Raw genomic sequence first — 20,874 nt, 5'->3', positions numbered from 1 at the left:
CTTTGCTTATGAACACACACACATGTGGAACAGACCATGAAAACAAACATGGGATGACGATACAATCTGTTGCTTTACCTGTTATTCGACTGAAAATGTGCCTGTCAGGTCTGTTTTGATTATTTAGAAAACGCCCTGACAGATTCAATTGCTAAAAAAAAAAGATCCTTTAAATTAGACATTTCGGATATAGACTATATTATTGACAGTATGCATAAACTGCCCTGCTTACTAATGCAGTTCCTCTTTAGTGAAATTATGGCTAAATATAATATTTGGCTCTTGTTCTTCCAACAGTGAGAATCGTGTTTGGGAGATTCATCCTGACAATTTCATCTTTTGCCTTTGATTACATCATTATGTCTAGACAAAATATAAATGTGGTTGTCAGTTTAAGCAGATTGATACATTTGGTCCATATTGTGCATAGGCTTGGGAGCACAATCAAAGTCTGATCCACTAAATCTGAATAGCTGACTCAGTTCAAGTGACAAACTGGACATAATTTAGCTTCAGCCTCTTTGTGCCAAGTGTCTGAGTCAACGACACAAAAGACCTACAGACTGCTGTCAGAGCTCGAAAGTCTGCAGACCCTACGGCTTACTGTATATCATGCAATATGGTACATTTCTCTGTCTATAAAATATAATCTACATTAGTGCGAACACTTCTTTGGTATTTACGTACATTTTGCATTTGCCGAAGTTAAACACAAATCAAAGTCATTGTGTATGTTAAGCTATTGCACACACACACACACACCTCTAACTGATTGTAATAGTGTGCAATACTATGCCATGTCATCGGCTTGGACAGAACATAATTAAACTGAACCAAACAGAATGGAAAAGAGCAGAACATGCTGAAATGGAACCAAACAGAAGATTATACAAATAGAATAGAACAGAGTGTAGTAAAATAGCTTAGAACAGAACCAAATTCTAAAGAACTAAATAGATTAGAATGTAATCCTACAGAATAGAACAGAATTCAACAGAACTGAATGGAACAGCACCAAATGGAACAATAGAGCAGAAAAAGATCAAATTGAACACATGAGAATATTCTACAGGATAATTGAATAGAACAGAACAGAATAGACAGAATTCAACGAAAAGGAATAGCAACGAAAGGAGCAAAACCAGTCCAGGATATCAGTGTGCTTGAGACCAGACCACCACAGGGAAATGCGTACGTGTGTGTGACCAGAATATTCCCCCAGTGTGTGAAGTGTACTACGTGTGTGTGCCTCTCACATGGTGGAACAACTGACAGCAGCAGCCACAGGTGACAAACAGACACCGGGGGGGTTTATGTGGTCAGCAGCGCGTGTGTTCTCTGCCATCACTCATTCAGCTCACGTCATTAGTCAGTGAGCCTCGTAGCTCTGGATTCAGTCTGACCTGAAGATAAAAAAAACCTGTTCAAAGTGCGCCTTCACTACAGCCAGCACCAAACCACACAGGGCAAAACTCTTCATAAAGTATATAATAGAGGGAAATGCACCGTTATTACGCTCAGGCAATGCTATTTAGGAGCAGCATTTTGTTATTGAAAAACGTGTATATCTCTGCTCATACTTCACCCCGCGAGAGGCCAATAGACTCTGTATACTTGTTTGTTCTTACCTATAAAGAGGCTGACCGTCCTGTGGAAAATGTGGAGTCGGGATAGTCAGACAAAAAGAAAAATCCAACTTCTTCAGCCTGATGATGTGGTGGCGGCGGAGTTGCTTCTTTTTTTTCTCTCTCTCTCTCCGCGGCTCAACTTTTGGAGCGGCTACACTTCGCTCAGCTTTGGAGTCATTATTCCCGAAAAACAACGGCTTTCTTTTTTCTTTTTGCGTCAGGGCCTCGAAAACATGTTGACAGTGTGAAAGTGACCCGGCGGTCCCGGTGGCTCTGTCTCGGTAGAATCAGCTGTCATCACATTAGAAACGGACGCAGGCGGGTCGCTTTGCGCCCGTCCATGCCGACACACAACAACGCCACCCACTTTTTCCAGAGAGACCCGTAGCTGGCCTGACTGATGCCTGACTGAAAAGAAAAGCCAGTGTGACTTTATCAAACTTAAACTTTTGCAGTTACTGTATGTGTTACGACCAAATAACCAGGAGTAAAAGTAACTACAGCAAGTCAAATATATAGTGGCCTATATCATGAAGTACAAATCAGAGGTACTTGTACTTTAGTGGAGAGTATTGTACTTGTTACTTGCACTTATTCAATAACAGTTGGTTACTGTGCAACTGTACACATCACTCTCTAACATATGATGCTTTATAATAGATTAAACCACCCAGCATAATTAAAGTTTAAATTACATCCGCCTATTGATCAAATGATATAATATATTTGATTACATTGATAAGATTGTTGCAGATAATCTTTTTCTGTTGACAGAAATCTAAAATACACCTAAAGTTTGATACCTAAAGTACACTTTTGCTGGTACTTTTACTCAAAGTGACACTTTGAATGCAGGGCTTTTACTTATGATTAAGTATTTTGTATTGTGGTGTTATTGTGAGGATCTGAGAAAACCGGCAATAGAAAATAAACCCTCAATATTTATCAGGTTATGTCTCCTTAAGTTTAATGTAGGCTACCAACTTACACTTCGGACCAACTTGACCCTGACGTGTTTGTTGTTCAAAATATTTTGAACCCCTGATGAAGAAGAGTGGACTCATTTTATAAAAAAAATATATCTTCAAGTTTATTATACACTTGAACAAAATTGGTATTCATGCCTGCTTCAAAAGGTTTAAACACACCATCACAAATGATATAGTTAGGGAAATGATATACCAGATTTATCTATTGCATGTAAAATGGATGTGACGAGAAAATAGAAAACTCATTCCTGTGCAGGTCAGCACATGTTTGGGCTGCCCACTCTACCCAGACCACACTCAGCATGCATATATCAGTTCAAGCTTCAACATTTCTGACGCTGAGCAGGAAGGTGTAACCAATATTCTGTTTTGTGTCTTCTATTTCAAACTAATTGTAACTCTTTCATTTGCAATCATCAAGACAGTGAAAATCTTTTTTAGAGAGATATAATCACTGTCGTTGCATGCAGGAGTATACATTTCCTCAACCATGTCCATAGTTGTGTTGTGGCATGATTCACTGCATCTAGTTTTTTGCTGCGTCTGCAGTAATGACCGCTTCCTCATATGTGATCTTGCATGTGCAAAACAATAGCAGGAAACAGAGTCAGATGGATGCTTTTGCCTTTAAGTGTTGGCACGGATAAAGGAAGAGATACAGGAGAGGTCCCACAGAAACACACGTGAAAACGGGGTCAGCCACAAACATGCTGTACCTGCATGCTCTGCTCTGCACATGGACATACTGTATAGATTTTAAGCACAATACTTGTACCACATGGTCTCATGTATGATTTCAATCTGACAGAACAAAGAATGGAATGACGAAAAGCCAGAATCGTGATACTGTCTGAGGGGGTTCATGTAAAGTTTTTTTCAGCCTGCCAACCAACCAATGTATCTATATGTTAACTGAATCAACAATGTTATCATCTTTTTAATATGTCTTTGTGAGTATATCAACTAATATTTGAAAGATATTGCTTTCAAAAGATTGCTATTATCAGTATCTATTCTTTAATGATTTGTTCGTTTATGTAATAGAGATAATACAAATAATTATTGTCATAGGGAGAAGCAATGCAACAAGGAATCTTTTTTTCCGGCCCTGGTTAGGCTTTTACATTTGGGCTCATCAAACTTAACAAACAAATGAATAAACAAATTCAACGGCTTGTTTGCATGTGTAAATGCTGTAAGTGGAATAGATTGTCTGTATGATGTGACATGTATAGTGTAAAAAAAAAAAAAGACGAAGAAAAATATGTAGAAAATGGCAGTATTATATATAAAGTACCTGTACACGGAACCCTGTTTTGCTTTAACATAATGACATAGCACTTTCCAATACGTATTGTATTGTCACTTATCTCCAAAATTCCAACTTTTCCTGGACAACAGAGCATTTTCTGGATGATTCATTTTCAGAGTGCTCGTTCTGTAACTTCCGATAAATCCGTGTAGGAGAAGTCTGACGCTGTGGGACCACTGGTGGGCTTCATTGACGCCACATATACACAAATACTATATTGAGCAGAGCACACACATACACACACACACACCCATTCTGCCGCTGAGAACCCTCCAGATCAGAGTGTGTATGAAATGCTGGCTTTGTCTTCTCTGACAGTGGTCACTTTCATTCAGGGCAGCGGGTCCGTTGTTGTCTTTCAATATTTGCTGCCAGTTGATCGTCGCTATAACGCTCTGGAGGCAGAGAATACATGGCCTGGCACACAATCGTCCTATTGTGTCTGCTCTGAGAAACATTAGCTGTGACGAAGAGTCGGAGTAGGCAGAAAAGGAAAGTTATTGTACTCATTTATTGTAGTTGCTGGACTGATAGCTGAGCTGATGTCAGTAAGTGAAGGACTTGTGATCGTTACTCACTTTTATCATGACAGTGGGTTTGATGCCGTACGTCAGCTCATTGGTTTTCTATGTTGACAATAGCACCTGTGACTGTTACTCTGCTTAATGTTTACCAGTTTAAAAAACACATGTATAATATTCTGTTGGTAGATTTATAACATGTTACTCTAGCTATGGCTTGTACCTGACCGATTTAGCACATCTTTTAATATATATGAGGAGGGATAAAAGATTAAAAGGGAATGACATGTTTTAAAATAACATTTCAAGATAAATAGATGTATTATTATCAATAAATGACTAGCACAGAAGTTGAATGGTGGCCTGGTCGGGCAGGTTGTGTTAATTGTTTGGGCTCAACAATTCTGTAAACTTCATCTTCAGAATGAGAATTTCACAGTTTGTCGTTAGTGTGGCTCCATGTTTGTCTTCAGGGAAGCTCACTGTCAGAAATTTCCTATGTGCCCTGTGAAGTGCGCTTTTCCTCTTTCCTGTTCGTCAGAGAGAGGCTATTGTTGTGTTGGTCAATGACACATGAGCAAAGCATATGTTGAAATTAGATCAAAACAAATCAATGAGGATAAATATGTGTCCATTTATGTTATCATCTGCATTTTTTCCTACGTTTGCTGCCACCTCCAGGGAGCTGAGGATCTCAGTCTCGTTCTGTTTGTATAATTCAATGTTCAGCAGTGCACATGGATCTGCTTAGAGGAAGCTTTTTGACTCCAACACTAGGAAAAAGTGCATTCTTATTGGTTTTCCTCCATCCTTGGATGATGGAACCGGCTCAGCAGATTAAGGAAAATATGGTCTGCACATTCAGTTACTCACCAGACAGTAGTGATGATGCACAATGGATAAAAACGTTGCTTATTTATCAACGTCAATGAACTATAGACTGCAAATATTCAATGAACTTTTTTTTTTCATTATCAATGAATCTGATGATTATATTCACAAGTAACAGTCTATAAAACAAAACAAATAGAGCCCAAAGTGACATCATCAAATGTCCATTTCAATGATCTGAAACCACAACGAATAAATGACGGAGGTTTAACTGAATAGAGGAAAGGTTTCAGAAGCAGAACTGTTTTTTCTGAAAGTAGGAACACTCAGTGACAGGGGCAACCCTGCTTTGCTTGCGTCCTTGTGTAGCAGGGACATCTACTGGTGCACTTTGGTAAAATGTTTCAAGGGAGCCGAGCAGGATGTTCTGAGGATCGGAAGAGATCTTAAAATTATCCCCTGCACACTTGTTTTACTGTGCCCCACTACTTTATTTGTCAGACTTTCTTTCGTCTCTTTATGTCTGTTTCATGGTGGATTGAACAATGAAATATTATCTTCATTTTTGTTATAGTGAGTCACTAAACCATTGTGTACTTCATTCAAGTGCCTTAAATACTACAAATTAAAGGAGAAACGGAACACACAAAGATAGTAAATGATGACAGCAAAAACATTTTATTTTCACTTTTCAATTTTCATCAAATTGTGGTAATCAACATCCAAAAAATCCTTTACAAATACAGGATAGTTGTGTTCATACCAATCAACACTGTTACATAAATACACCAGGTTTGCAACATGTCCTTAAAACTGACACACACACAAAAACAAACAAAAACACAAAGGTTTGATATACAAAGGACTACAAAACTGAACTGCAAAATTACATACATATATAATGATACATTTTCATTTCCACAATGTGTATGTGAGTGTAAGTTTTATGTGGTATTTTCAGTATATGTGTACATATGTTTGTGTGCTATTGTCCATGTCTCATCTCGGTCCGAGTTTTAAAGGGGACTTAGGAGATGAGAGGTTCTTCTTACCGATGTGAGGCTTCACTTTCAGGTTTTGTTTTGGTGCCGTTTTCAAGTAAAAATCCAGCTGTGAGGGAAGAGATTGAGAACAAGGTGTGATGGATCAAGACAGAGAACATTTTAGAATACACAAACACATATACAAATATGAATCACAAGCTAAGTCTGGGTCTCGAATAGAATATTTATACTACTTACTACCTGCGTTCTTATGCACACATACATGTCCTGACCATACACATAGAAACACACCTGTATGGCCTCTGCGGGCCCCACTGTGACAGTGCTGGTAGAGGGGACGTAACCTGTGGCGGATGTTGTCACAGAGTAGGTGCCTGGTAACAGAAGTCTGAAATAGTCGCCATCCACTCCTGGAGGAGCACACATGGGAAAGGATGTGAAAACATGCAACGAGTCGATTTAAAATCTTTAATTACACAGCGTCCGAAGAGCCATTCAGTTCTTTTTCTGAAGTAAAAGTAACAATGTTGATCGTGAGACGATAGGCCCCTGATCATGGACATCCTCAAGGCCCCATCACCCTCTCTTAGGAGCAGGACACACAGACTTCAAGTTGTTCAGCCTCTTTCTTTCTTCTTTTCTAGTTGATTTGTATCTCTTTGTAGTTATTTTGTTGCTCTATGTAGACATTGTGTGTCTCTTTGTAGTCATTTTGTTTTGCATCGTGGTTGATTTGTATCTCTTTGTAGTTATTTTGTAGCTCTATGTAGACATTGTGTGTCTTTGTAGTCATTTTGTTTTGCATCGTGGTTGATTTGAATCTCTTTGTAGTTATTTTGTTGCTCTTTGTAGACATTTTGAATCTTTGTGTAATAATTGTGTGTCTCTGTGTAGCTATTTTGTGTCTCTCTATGGTTGTTTTGCCATTGCTTTCATAGTCATGGTGAGTCCATTTGTGTCTTTTTGCCGTGGTTTTTAATCTCTTTGTGGTTGTTTTGGTCTCTTTGTATTATCATTGTGTCTCTTCCTGGATGGTTTATGCCCCGTAGGCAAGTTCAGTAATCCATCCAATCAAATCCAGAAAATGTGTGCCATCCGTGTTATTTGAAATGTTTTCAGGTAACTGATTTATTTTATTTTCACAGGTATTAATTCCACTTATAAACTATTTATGTCTTCATTTTGTAAAATCAATCAAGCAGTCCTCTATACATGTTCTCGTTCAAAGAAACCCATAACCGTAGTGGTCGATTGTATAACAGGCCGGTCTTTAGGGCCGTGTGCAGTACTGCTTTCCATCCACGAGGTGGAGACACACACCGTGTCCTCACGTGGAAAGTTGGTCCTTCTTCGCCGGACTCAGGAAGGTTAAGAGCAAATCCTCAGACGACTCGAATTAAGTCAAAATCGATCCAAACATTGAAGTAGCAACTCGCAGCGTTGACATCACAACTTTTGATCCCAAAAGCAACAAAGGTGAGACATACGCTATGGATATGGCTGAATAAAGTGAAGTTGTTCGCCTCTTCAGCTGCAGGTTTCAGTGACTGTTGCTCGTAGAGTGATGAGGTGTATCGTTGGGGTCAGTGAGTCAGCACAAAGTAGCAGCATTGCTCGCACCCCCATGCACGTTAGCTTGTTATTGTTATGTGCTCATTAAGTTCATTTGTGTTGTTGTTTCACTCATGTAGAAACAGTTATCATAAGGTGAAGTTATTTGCTTTATGTGGGTAAAAGTAGCCACTGTTCAGGAAAATGGCCTCTGCTGGAGCGACGCTACTGGGTAAATATTAAAAATACTTTAACATGAAAACATCATTTGAAAGTTGGAATCGAACAAGGTGGGCCTGGTTCAATTCACTGTCTAATAATGCATTTGAATGTGCTCTTTTTTAGAATATTTTAGCTTTTAGAAACTATACCTGTCAAATAAAAAAATAAATAAAACGTATACAATTTCCCTATAATGGAGTGGAGTATAAAATACCTTAGAGTAATAGAAATAGAGAGCATACAGTTAGCACTAGTTTAGAAATGCATTTCCAGAATTGACCACAATGTTGCAGCTTGTTCTTTCCCAATGTTTGGATGGATGGACTGCACTATTATAATGCAGCTTTAGAAGATCATCTACTACTACACACACACACACACACACACACACACACACACACACACACACACACACACACACACGCACATTGATGCATACTTCTTCAACCGTGCAATTAGGAGCAAAACACTCTCAGGTAAATGACACATCCACATCTGTTTCCCTGACGCCCCTGCAGCCCCTTCTCACCACTGGTCACATCGTGGTTGACGCCAGCCACAGAGACCTCAGCGTTGCCTATTGGGTTGTTGTTTTCATCATACACCATGCCTTTTATCCCATGATGCACCTGGAAAACACAAGTCATTTTTTCATCTCATTTGGCCAACGTCTAACGGTACTTTCTTTTTTTATGATTTACGCCATAAATGTTTTTTTTTTAATATATAAGCAAGTCAGGTATGTGTGACAATAGATAGTTTTGTGTTTAATTGACTAAAGTCATACCCAGTCAAATGCAACCTTTTATAAAACCGTACAATTTAACAACCTAGTAGTCTGCAACATGCATACACGGAAACAAGACCAAACAGCCCCTTTCAGTTCAGTCTGTTTAATAATCAGTGCTGCAGAAAAAAGGGTACCGGTATGCATTTCTGAGCCATCCCTTGAGGCTCAAGAAACACTGTTAGTGGCAATGCATTTCTGCATTTTATCTCAGTACTCTGGCAAGCTTGGATAAAGGATATTTGTCTTGAAACGAAAGCCTCTTTTCATACCTGACAGGGTAAAAGAGGGTCAGTTTTCTTAAATTAAGCTGAATTTCAACCAGCTCACTTAAAGTCACTTGATCCAACCAATATTTACAAGAAACCAGAGTATTGGACTCATGACCTTTTGGTAGTTGGGTTTTTGTGTGTAACTGTATGTCTGCGTATTTGTGTGTACTACATTGTAAATTACAAGGAATTTGTTAAATATTGACATTGTTTGTGTTCTGACCTGTTCAACATATGAAACCAGGGCTTCTCGGTTGCCCAGCCACTCTCTGGGCAGTGCTGATGCGGGAGGAAACTTATCACAGCTCAGCTCCAAAGTGATCTCAAAACAGTTAGTGTACAAGTAGTTGAAGTCCTGCATGCCTGAAATACACAGAAGAAGACTTTACTTCAGATTTCAAGAGAAGACTCTTTCCTTATTTTAATGTTTTATAGACAGTTTACATGCAACCTTAGTTAGCCTCTCTAAAGAAACATTCAAATTTGGGATTTATTATTTACAAACCACATATTTTAATCAGTGAGACATTGGAGCTTATACTATATGTGTTCCATATTGTCACACAGATTCTTCCAAACTACTGCATTTTGCTGTTTTACCAGATCTTAAACATATTTTAGATAAGCCGATATTAAACCCAACAACAGAATTGCTTTTGTAAAACTTGAGGCGAAGATTTGGAGGCAATGTTCAAATTTGACTTCATAGACCATGACATAACACTTGGAGGAAAAGGAGCCAGTTGAATAAACATAACATGCTCCTGCTCAACGCCACCATGGGCGTTTTCATCAAATTCAAAAGCTTGCATGACTCAACCCAAAAGCTCAACAGATTCACATTCCAAGGAATGATCCAGGCAAGTCCAGACCAGGATTTACACATGAAAGACGTGGGTATAGTTATTGTTGCAGTTGCAGATTAACTGGACTGAAATGTAATAAATGCCCGGGCAGTTTGATGAACTTGGTGTACGGTAGCTTCCAAGCATTTTTATGGCAAAATGATTCTCATAAAGTAAACGGGGGAGGCTGAGGACTGCCAGTGCCTGAGCTCGTATAACTCCTAATGGCCTGTAGGCGTCTAGTGCCAGTAAATGACATATAACAAACCAAACCCCAATAACTGATTCTTTTGGCAGCTTTCATAGTGCATAAAAGACGTACAGTTTTTTTTCTAAGAGCAATAGGCAATACCAGATAACACTACATTAAAAAATACAGTCAATGGACTAAAAGTGTATATTCTCTTGTAGCACTATTGGCTTAGTTGGATTGATAAAAAACACATGTTGTGCCACTTATAGATATTAGTGTATTTTAACTATAATGGCAGAGACGTGTTCAAAAAGCGTTAGAAAGATACAAATTTGTTACTAAAGTTGTGGATTCAACGTCGATATTTCCTCCCATTCGAGGACTGAAAGAGACTGTATGGATGTAATTGGGGTTAGGAGGGCGGCTAAACCTTGTGGTTCACTTTAAACCACTTTTAAATTGAAAAACATAGCCCTCTCTAGCTTTATTAAAATGTCCAATGAACTTACAAAAACACTCCCAATATCTTAAAATTATATTACAGTGCTGGATTTCAACAACTTGTTTACTTGCTGCATGAAAAGGTTTCTTTATCAGGACTAACTAGGTGCACAAATAGTGTATTATTTCAAACTTAACATGTGCTCTTTGTAAAGACCATCCCTTCAGGAGACTACCCTCCTCTCCCCCGCTACTAATTTCCACTCAGCCCCTCAGGTTGTTGCTGCCATGTGTCATTTACAAACATGAGCTACACTGAGGGGTCAGCGCAGGTGCAGCTGTTGGTGTGGAGAAGGTGAACAGGCTGAAGGCAAGAGGAGACAGCGGTCAGAGCGGTCGTGACGACACCGGTAAAGATTGCCTCGCGAGCCGCTTGAGGCATGTCATTCATGCTGAAGTCTGCGCCAGCGCCCGCCCTCGTTCGTGACAACGGACGCTCTCCAACACATTGCATTTAGCACACGGCACAATCTGTTTTTTGGACGTGGAGGGAGTGAAGTCGGTATTGTGCTTAATGATGCTGGATGAAAATTGAAGAGTATCTTTTACAGATCATAATAACGTGTGTTTCATGGAGTTTCGTTTTAAATGTGTGTTGCTTTTCTCTTCAGGCCGCTCAGGAGCCAGAGGCTTTGCTCACCTTTGGACAGAGAGTACCAGCTGGCCCCGTTGGTGATACCCTCATCGAAGAAGTCCCCACAGTTCCAACCTTTGTGCATCCAGCTGTGAGCGTACGAGTAGGTCCTCGCCAACTGTCATCCGTCACACACGAATTGCACGTGTGCCCAATCATTCACAACAGACAACAGACAGGGATGAGATTTGATGGATGTAGCATCTGGTAAGAATCTTTAAACTGCAGCACACCTTTCTGAAGATTTTGTCATCCGGAGTGGCCGCGTGCGTGGTCCTCCCTCGAATGCGAGCGTCTCTCGACTTGTCGAACGGGTAGTTGGCGACCACGGCTCCTCCGTGGAGGTTGGCTGACAGGATAAAATTGTAGTTCTGCATCCATTTTATGACCGCCAAAGTCTCTGGTTCAACCTGTGGAGTTTACAGATATCCCCTTTAGGGCTGATGTACTTACAGGACAATGGACATGGTACATGGGCCTTTTTATACAATGATATAAACACACACTGAGACATATTGAATGTACCACTCATTGCATTGTCCTTCTCAGGTGTTTAACTCTCATTCTGTCCAACACATTGTTAGTTTTTCAATAATCCTTAGATTAAACAATCAAATGCCCGCTTAGTGCCGGTTAGACCTACTGTATATTGTCATCTTCATCCCAGACTTTTCATAAACAACATAAGTGGACTGAAGACATCTGGTTTTCCTTTCACCCAGATCCCCTGGCGTCTCTGCTTGGCTGGTTATCTGGACAAATCCTAGTTTTCTCTGCTTTACCATATGCAAATATTTTCTCTGTGATCCCAGCCCTTTTCCTTTTCAAGCACCAGGCTAATCTGTGCTTTTCCCAAGCCTCCATGAAATGATCATTCAGCTTTCCCTGCAGTGTGCTTTCTCCTTCCTACCCTCCAGTGCTTCAGTGTATCTCATTTGATCCAGACTGAAAATGAATCAGGAATGATTGGCATTTCTTAAAAGGTCCTCCTTTTACTGATTTCAACACTGGTATGCAGGGAGAATGATGAGTTTACAAGACGATGCAACATTAGGGCTGCAAGGATGGAAACACAGCAGTTATTTCAAATCTACAATGTGCAAACTATTGTGAAATACCAATCTGTGGCATCTTCCCCGCACCTCAAACCTTTAAATTCCACTTCAAGCTGCCATTTATTTTCTCAGTCAGTGTTAACTATCCTCACACGCGCCGAGCCATATATCATCATGCGCGGAGAAACGGAGTACTGCCTCTCCTTGAATAAGGTATGTGGGACAATAAACACAGCCGGGGTCAGCTGGAGAATAATCAGAGACTACTGGCCCTGAAGTGCAGACTCCTGTTTTAAAGACTGACAGGTGTTTATTGTGAGGGGATCTTTATATACACTTGTGCGTGCTTGAAGTCAGAGCTGTCACCATGGTGTTGGGTTACATATGAAGGACAAACACACACTCGCACACACACACACACACACACACATACACACTGATGATCATATTTTAACGTTTACAAAAGTGAGTAGACAGAGGGATTACCATGCATTTTTACACTTATGCTGGATAACTCAGAGGTTCAACGACATACAAGGTTAGATTCCACACCGTAAGAGCGATGTTCTCCGCACACCTATCGATTGTCGGCGGGTTTTTTTTAAACACAAGAATTAAAATAACTCCATGTGTAGGTCAGCTGGTAGTTTATGATCGATTTGCAGCTGATGTCTAAATTTGCATCATTTTGTGAATCCGTTTCACTCGCTGATGAAAAAAGGAATTCACTCCTTTTGGATGAAACTTCACTCGTTAGTTGGCTAATTAAAATGTAGCATGGTCGAGCCTGCAGGCGAGCACAGGGGGCTTGTTGCTTCATGCAGCCTGTGAGGATGTAATCCCGAGCAGCATGAATGAGGTATCTGTGACAGTGGCACAGTTCCTCTTTTGTGTTTGCCTTTCAAGAGGCAGTCATGTGGGGAGACAGCCAGCTCGCGACTGAGAGGACCAGCGCTTTAGTTTTCTTAATACATTTGAAGCCCAGGAACTAGTAAATAGGATCACAAAAAATCAAATTAAATCAGGAGCTGTCCTTTGCCGGGGAACAAACTTTGTATTTAAAAATTTAAAAAAAAAAATCTTTATTAGACTAAGTACTATCGGTGTCTGTAAATGTCATAAACCGTCCAGGTAAAGTTAAAACATCACATTATCATTATAATTTCTTCCCTATTACTATTTCTTGTCATATTAACTACACTATAAAGTGTGCTACAGCATGTTCATTTATAATGTAAAAATCATACTTTGATTTTAATAATAACATCACCAACATAATAATGCCACACTTATTTTACTTTTAATGCCTCAGAGGAAGGTTTTTTTTTTTTTACGTTATCACGGACATTATATAACTCAGTTGTCATAACACCTGCTGGTTTCAAGCGGGAGAGACAAAAAGAGACGTTTAAATAAGAAGAACTTTCAGAAGAGTAGATCTTGTAGAGTCTGTTGGAGATAAGAAGGCAGCAGACAAGACACCCCCAAGGATATGACCTTAATCCTTAAAAACATACATTTCAGCAGACTATTAGCATTAGTTTGACAGCACACATCTCACCCCTCCCTTCTGTCTATATTTTACACTGCAGTGATCTGAAATAACAAGCGCATACTGAAACGCACAAGTCACCCAGAGCAGAACGTTGTCTCTACTGCAGCAACGCACAAGGGCAATACATCTGCACATTTTTAAATAAATGACAGTTTATTATCAGTGTGTTTTTTTTAATGAATAATGGACAGGACATTGCAAAGTACCTGACTGTTTCTGCCAAGTTAGAAATATTAGCACAAAGCTTGATGGGTGGGTTTCAATGGTCTCGTAGCAAGAAAAATACAGACTGGAGACACTGAGCGGATGCTTCTGAGTGCAATCACAGCTTTGTAAGAGAGTCACGCAGTAGCTCAAGGTAGCAGGTAACAGCTACACTAGGAGACCGCAGAGTAGGTCGGTTCAAATTCTCGTGGCGGTGGCGAAATTACAAAAATGTTTAGCTCGAACTAAAGGTCTTCTCCATGTATGGTACAGATACGCACATCTTGTATTGTCGCTATGATTTCAAGAGTGAAAGCACTTTCGAGGACTTCTGTCTGCCAACTTTATTCAGTCATCTTCCGCTGGCATCCTTCTAAAGTTTTGAAGCTTATTCTGAGCTTTGAATTCATCTCCTACGCTCCAATAATCCACATTTACATCAAACAGGATATGAATAAATGAAATGCGCACACTCATATTATGTTTAAAGGTTGCAAGTTTGGATCTAAAAGATATTTTCAGTCATGCTTTTGTCCCACTTTGTATTCTCAGTTGGAACTAGCAAGGCTGCCATTTTGCCCAGCTGTTTCATGTTCGCAAAGACAAAGGAGAGCGGTCTCTTTCTGACCCCGAGGAAGAAAAGCACCATTTATGCGAGGAGCCATACGTAGGTTTTACAGTAAGGTAAGCAAACACACCCATCCAAGCGGGCCAGACGGCATACAGGCGCACACAAACATACACATGAAACAGACCGCTTACGCAGCGATCTGCTGGGTCTACTTACTGTTTGAATTTATGAGCAGTTTTTTTTTTATTATTTAGTGAAAGCTCAACTGGCGCTGGAGTTGGATCCAGCCCAAATCTCATGAAATAGTTCATGTCAACAAAGTTAAAGCCAAGATAGCTCAGCTATGTTACAGTTGCTCATTTGCTCATTCAAACGCTGGCACAAGTATGAGAAATGTACTCATCCATCTTCCTCTGTCCCTCTCTCCCACACAAGCACATACATGTATTTGCACACACAAGCACAGGCATAAAGACACAGTGCAGGTAAATATGTCCCCAGTAGCGCTGACCTGTTGCTCCCAGTTGTCCGGCAGGGGCAGGTGGTGGTTTAGCCCGTTTGTCTTCTCGTAGTAGTACACAAGCGCGTTCAGGTCCGGAAAGTTCCGGTTCAGATCCATTTCTCTGGCGTTCCCTCGACCCACCAGGTAGCCGTTAAACTCTGGACCCTGTTCAAGCACAGACAAAATAGCAAGGCTCTCAAACAGCAGCTACAGTTGGGTTGCCTTGTTGTTTTCCAGCATAGTGATTTAATTATGTTTTGCCGTCTTGGGTCTTTCAAGCTATGAGTTCATATTGCTTGGAAGCAGCAAAGGAAAACTGCTTTGCGTATTCCACTAACAACAGTACAATGTTTTCCAACTGTTTTTTTTTTCCTCTTTTAGGAATATAACATTTATTTCACAATACTTTTCTTGTTTTCCACAATCCAATCCTTCCCATAAAAAGATGTTAATACTACTTAAACGTGAGAAGATTCAATAAAAGGCTATGATAGTGCGTGGTAGAAACAAAATTACAGGACTCTTGGATGGATTGTCAAGAAATTTGATGCAAACATTCATGACTTTAGTGATCCCTATATATTTCCTCTTGTGCCATCATCAGGCCAAAATGTACGATTTGTTTAGTGCTACTTATCATGTTAACGTGCAAAACTATGATGGGGAACTCCTTGATTTGAACCGTAGGGAACATGGTAATATAAATTCTAAATTTGACTTGCTTGACGATGTCATTGTGAGCATGTTGAGTCTGACGTTAGCACTTACTGGACGTCCTCACAGAGCTTCTTTGCGGCCTATGAAACAAAGATACTGTAGCCTTTTTCCTTTTTTTAATCTTTTTTTTTAATTTTTTTTTTTTACATCTGGTGCAATTCCAAAAAAAACGTTTGTTCCAGAATTGGATTTGTTTCCATGCAGACTTTTCGATCTGTTGTGAGACAACTGAAAGAACAGAATGGACTCTGTATGACTTAAATCTTGATGCCATGGCCACAAACAAAAGAAAATGTGTTGCTCAATCTGTACCTAAAAACAACACTATGAAATGAAGTAGCCTCATTGTCCAGATGCTGCTGCTGCTGACAAACATCTGTTGATGCAACAAATTATAGTGCTTTGTTTGTGTGTCATCGGAGTGGAAAAGAGAGGGACGGTCAGGTGTAACTGGTCTCCTCCGGACATATAATTAGCCTCAAAGAGATCATGCACATGTGTGTGTGTGTGTGTGTGTGTGTGTGTGTGTGTGTGTTTGGGTTAAGGCGAGGCGGGGGCATGTGTGTCTGTTGTTTCACTGCCCATGTAATTACCTCGAAAGCTGGGTGGGGGCTTTCTCAGGGAGCTGCTCGATGGGATTATTACAGACATTAGCAAACAGTGCAAGATTTCATAAAATAAATGCTTCTGGCTCTTGATTGCATGTCATCAGTGGATATAAACACTTGCATACCTTTTTAGATATATGTTATCTGATGGAGACAGATAACATGTGTGCTCTGGTGTGATTTAACTTGCAGGTGTTACATTTTCCTGAGGGAACATTCCCACTGGCAAGAACCAAATCAAGGAAAAATGTGGAATCTGTGCAAATGATTGCTGAAGAAAATGTATATATATATATATATATATATATATATATATATATATATATATATATTTTTTTTTTTTTTGCACGTGGAAGCCAGGATCTCACATGTATGTCAGTGTGTACGTTACCTGTTCTGCAGCCACTTCATAGCCGTCTGGGTTCATGGAGGGCAGGATGTGGATGCGCGTGTCATGGATCAGCCTCATGATCCGCTGGTTTCCGGCCCGATACTCCTGGCACATGAACTGGGAGAACTTAATGAGCAGTTCACGACCGAGCACTTCGTTGCCGTGCATGTTGCCCACGTACTTGAACTCTGGCTCCACTGGGGAGGAAGTGGAGAGGTGGAGGGGCCCATGAGGGTCAAAAAGCCACACAGAGCTGCTGAGCGTGACATTTAAAATGCCTGATTATGCACGCAAACATACACACACATGAACACTCAGGAAAATAGGGAAGTCTCATTAAGTAGGCTGGCATTTTCACGTTTTGTATTTCAACCTATGAGTCTGTATGAGAGTAACTTGAGTTTATATGTTACTGGATTTACATTTCCCACTTTATTCTTCTATGCATTTGTTTTACTTGTCAAAATCACACAGCATCATTACCCACAATGCAACTTGGATGCCAACGATATGAGGCGCTACTGAGGGCTACCATGAATAGTCCTACCAGACCCAGTAGGAACACAACCCTTTGTGTATTGTATAGAGGTAGGATGCGGTGTGTTTTGTCGCGTATTCAACTTTTCCTCTGCAAGAGGGAGGTTGTGCTCGTAATGTATTTACATTATTAATATTTTTTGATAAGGTAGTTCGCAAGGTTTTGACAAAGGTGAGTTCTGGGGAGTGAGTCCGATTACAACTGATTGAATTATTTGGATAAGATCATCTGGCATTCCTCGGGGTATTTGTCACTGATTGGGCGAGCCGCCTATCCAAACAGTCTCCCTCTCTGTATAGGGTTCCCTCCTCCCAGGGGTCCCTCCATTAATCACTGCTGCAGCGTTGATAGAGCGAAGGACCCCCAAACTCTGCAGCTCCACAAAGCCACTGCTAGTACCCTATCTATATGATTTAACACAAAAAGCATGGCGCATATAACACTGCATTCCTGTTTTAGTTTGCACTTGTGTTGCCCATGAGAAGGAGTACTTCCAAATGTATGAACACCCTTCACTAATTGCTTCACGCACCCAAATGGCAGCTTTGGCGCTGCAATTCACCCCCTTTTCTTTAACGCGGGGCCAACTGGCCTCAGGTTCAGAAAACAGTGTTGGCGCTAGCGTGCGGCTTCAAGAAACGCACACACTCAGCAGCATGCGAAAGACATGAACTTCCTAAAGGGAGCAAGGGGGTTGACCCAGACAAGACCTCAGGTCTTGTGCACAGTTCCTGTTTTTCACCCTCAGTCACCTCGCAACAGAACAGGCGTACATCCTTCTATTCTACTGAAGGAAGCCCCTACGTGTGCAAATGCAGAAGAAAAAAAATGCAAGCTCAGTCGCGGCCAAAAAAGCATTCCCCTGCCGTTATCGAGTTGTTTTTTTCAAAGAACTGCCATTTAAAACGGACAAATCTTCTAAATCACCTATGAGTAGGACCATTTAGTCTGTTTTCTACACATGCATTGACGATGATGAGGTTATGGTTTTCAATTTGCAGACAATAAAATAAACACCTGGAGAGCTAATTTAGTGGTTAGGTCGACTAGCAAAGCTTAAAGCCTTGTTGACTCAAAGTCAACTCCTGTGTCGTCTGCTCAGCTTTGAATCACAACCCGGATTTTGCCGGTGGATGGATGGCAAAATTTGAAATGAATGACAGATGTTGACTCTTTCTTTTTCTATTCTTTTTCTTTTTACTTTTGCCATTTCCTTTTTGCTTTGACTTTTCCAAAGCTTATCGCCACAGATGTTTATCAAAGAAGGCATCTTGGGATAAGTCCTCGTCTTCGTCACATTAATTCACTCACAAAACTAAGTCGGAAGCTTGCGTTTCATCTCTTGGAGAAAAATAGCCCTCAAAGACTGCTCTGTCTTCTGCCAGCTGTGTTCTCACTCCAAAACAAATAGGCAGCCAGTGACTTGTAATAGCTTATGCTTTTGAAATCCATAATCAATATAAACTATTGGCTGTACCCCCAGGACATTGCATAATGCTTGTTTCTCAGCTTCAAACGTTGAGGCATTTAAGTGTGAGCTTGCTGTCATATTCTGACTAATATAAACAGATTTTTACATTCTGATTAAAATTGAATACTATATTAACCATAAACGTGCTGTATATTTGTTATTTTGAGTGATTCCCTATACTTTGCAGTTGTTTTAGTCTGGTCGCGTAGATTGACATAAAGAAATCCCTCATTAAGACATCTTTAATCTTATTGCAGGCTCATCCTCACTGCGCTGTCAGCAGGCGTTACTCACATGCTTCATGGATGCCCGGGTTATCACTCAACTCCAGCACGTAGAGGTGGCGCCCTTCCACGCTGCGCCCGATGCTGTAAATGCGCGTGATGTAGGGGCATTCGCTCTGTACTGCAAACAGGGCGCGCACCATGTCCTCGTAGCGGTGATGCTGGAACTCTGATCCGCACACCAAGAGCCCCATCAGCCCCAGCAGGAGAGCAGCGACCCAGGGAAGAGTCCGCCCCTGCTGCATGGTCCCTCAGCCAAAGTTGTGCAGCACAGGAGAAGAGGAGAGGTGAGAGGAGACTTCCTGCAACTATATGCGAAGCACTTTCAGATGTATTTTTATCTCCTTACACACCAAACATTCTGCGTTCTGCTTTCTTGTCCACTTCTTTCTCCTGCTCTCTCTCTCTCTCTCTCTCTCTCTCTCTCTCTCTCTCTCTCTCTCTCTCTCTCTCTCTCCTTGTGCCTCCTCCCACATAGAGTCCTCGCACTGAAGAGCAAGTAAGGACAGCCCCCTGCTCCTTCTTTGTCTCACTCTCCTCCTCCAACAGCTGCTTCTCTCCCTCTCTCTTTCCCTTTGGGTGCTTATCAAGTACATGCTACTTGCTTTATTGGCGCTTCGAGTACTTCTGCTTCAAGTAGTTTGCCCCGCAGCCCCCTCGGCTCTGTGCACACACAATGTGAATTTCATTCTGTCTCTGAGACACTCATTTTCTCTCCCATTCTTTGTCTCTAACTCTTGTTCTATACTCCCTTCCTGGGAAAGAGGGGTTGTTTCCACGGCACTGCTCTCCCCAACCCCTGCAGCCCCTCAATCATCCATTCATTAACTCTTAAGTCAACAGTGTGTGTGTGTGTGTGTGTGTGTGCACGTGCGTGTGTGTGTGTGTGCACGTGTGTGTGTGCGTGTGTGTGCACACTCGTGTCCCTGCACTGAATCAGTGCGAGAGCTCTTTCGCAATCTTTGGACTTTTTATTTTGTTGCTCCGTTTCCTTGAAGACACATTTTCTCCACACATACACACACACACACACACACACACACACACACACATGCTCTGATGGTCCAGGGAAGAAAGACCAAATGCTGCAATTAAACTTCTGAGATATATGGATTGATGCCAAGACCCGTGCACCCCCCACAAACACACACACACACACACACACACACACACACACACACACACATTTACTGCAGAGTATGCTGTCAATCAAACCTGCTGGAGAAAAGAGGAGCTTTTTCCTCACAGCATGTTGTGCAACCTCTTGTGGAAGTTTGAAACAAAAGAGAGAAGGAAGGGCAAACGTGAAGCAAGAGAAAGAGTCACAGATGGAGAGTTGAGTAACACAAGGCTCAAGAGGAAGGAGAACAACAAGAGGGATGGAGAGAAATCTGGAAAAAAGGAGGATAGGGTTTCATTCCATGAAAATGTGCTTCTCTGCTATTTTCCTCTGAATGTTAAGCTGAAACTGTGCTTCTCATATCTACAAATCATGGGCCATCAACGCCATACCGAATGACAAGCTGAAGTGATTCGGGACTGCTTTGTACTTTCCTCATTGTCCATGCTGGTGATTGTTTCTCTTCTTGTTTCATTCTCTACTTCTGGTGAGCCTCAAGGCTCCGCTCCACTCGCCAGTCCCGTTCATATCTCACTGCCATGCCAACCACGCTCTGTTCAATGAAACA

General features: G+C 41.0%; 2 protein-coding genes and 1 long non-coding RNA gene across 5 annotated transcripts in view; 1 reads left to right on the top strand and 2 right to left on the bottom strand.

Moving 5' to 3' along the window:
• dnmbp (dynamin binding protein) overlaps positions 1 to 1,923 on the bottom strand; it is a 40,492-nt gene extending 38,569 nt beyond the window's left edge. For both annotated transcript variants that reach the window (XM_068583341.1, XM_068583342.1), the window contains exon 1: positions 1,629 to 1,923. The gene's annotated coding sequence lies outside the window, so the exon portion shown is untranslated. The remainder of the gene's footprint in view (positions 1 to 1,628) is intronic.
• A 4,048-nt stretch (positions 1,924 to 5,971) lies between these two features.
• On the bottom strand, positions 5,972 to 19,680 carry cpn1 (carboxypeptidase N, polypeptide 1). 2 transcript variants are annotated; one of them, XM_068583006.1, is made up of 10 exons: positions 19,540 to 19,680; positions 19,197 to 19,425; positions 16,894 to 17,090; positions 15,187 to 15,342; positions 11,524 to 11,700; positions 11,297 to 11,408; positions 9,341 to 9,480; positions 8,588 to 8,687; positions 6,577 to 6,695; positions 5,972 to 6,391 (listed from the first exon to the last, which is right to left on the bottom strand). In XM_068583006.1, exons 1-10 carry the CDS (start codon positions 19,660 to 19,662, stop codon positions 6,281 to 6,283), a joined length of 1,464 nt encoding a protein of 487 aa, XP_068439107.1. In that variant the 5' UTR covers positions 19,663 to 19,680; the 3' UTR covers positions 5,972 to 6,280. The 2 variants fall into 2 exon arrangements, with proteins under 2 accessions (XP_068439107.1, XP_068439108.1); XM_068583007.1 differs by having other exon boundaries at positions 19,197 to 19,597.
• Positions 7,628 to 19,457, top strand: LOC137789422 (uncharacterized). The gene is made up of 4 exons (XR_011077841.1): positions 7,628 to 7,761; positions 11,268 to 11,497; positions 14,657 to 14,788; positions 19,160 to 19,457. It is a non-coding gene; the product is annotated as an uncharacterized lncRNA (long non-coding RNA).
• Positions 19,681 to 20,874: the final 1,194 nt, after the last annotated feature.

This window comes from Clinocottus analis, unplaced genomic scaffold, assembly GCF_023055335.1.
Source record: "Clinocottus analis isolate CAN_PGR_092001 unplaced genomic scaffold, fCliAna1.0.p SCAF_19, whole genome shotgun sequence".
Classification (NCBI taxonomy): Eukaryota; Metazoa; Chordata; class Actinopteri; order Perciformes; family Cottidae; genus Clinocottus; species Clinocottus analis.
This window is presented reverse-complemented; position numbering and strand designations above follow the sequence as displayed.

Coding starts and splice junctions, on each gene's coding strand:
- cpn1 (XM_068583006.1), bottom strand. CDS start 19,662: ATGTGGGAGGAGGCACAAGGAGAGAGAGAGAGAGAGAGAGAGAGAGAG. Junction 17,091..19,196: donor CCCGGGCATCCATGAAGCAT/GTGAGTAACGCC, acceptor CTTCCTCCCCAG/TGGAGCCAGAGTTCAAGTAC. Junction 6,392..6,576: donor GGCCCGCAGAGGCCATACAG/GTGTGTTTCTAT, acceptor CTTCCCTCACAG/CTGGATTTTTACTTGAAAAC.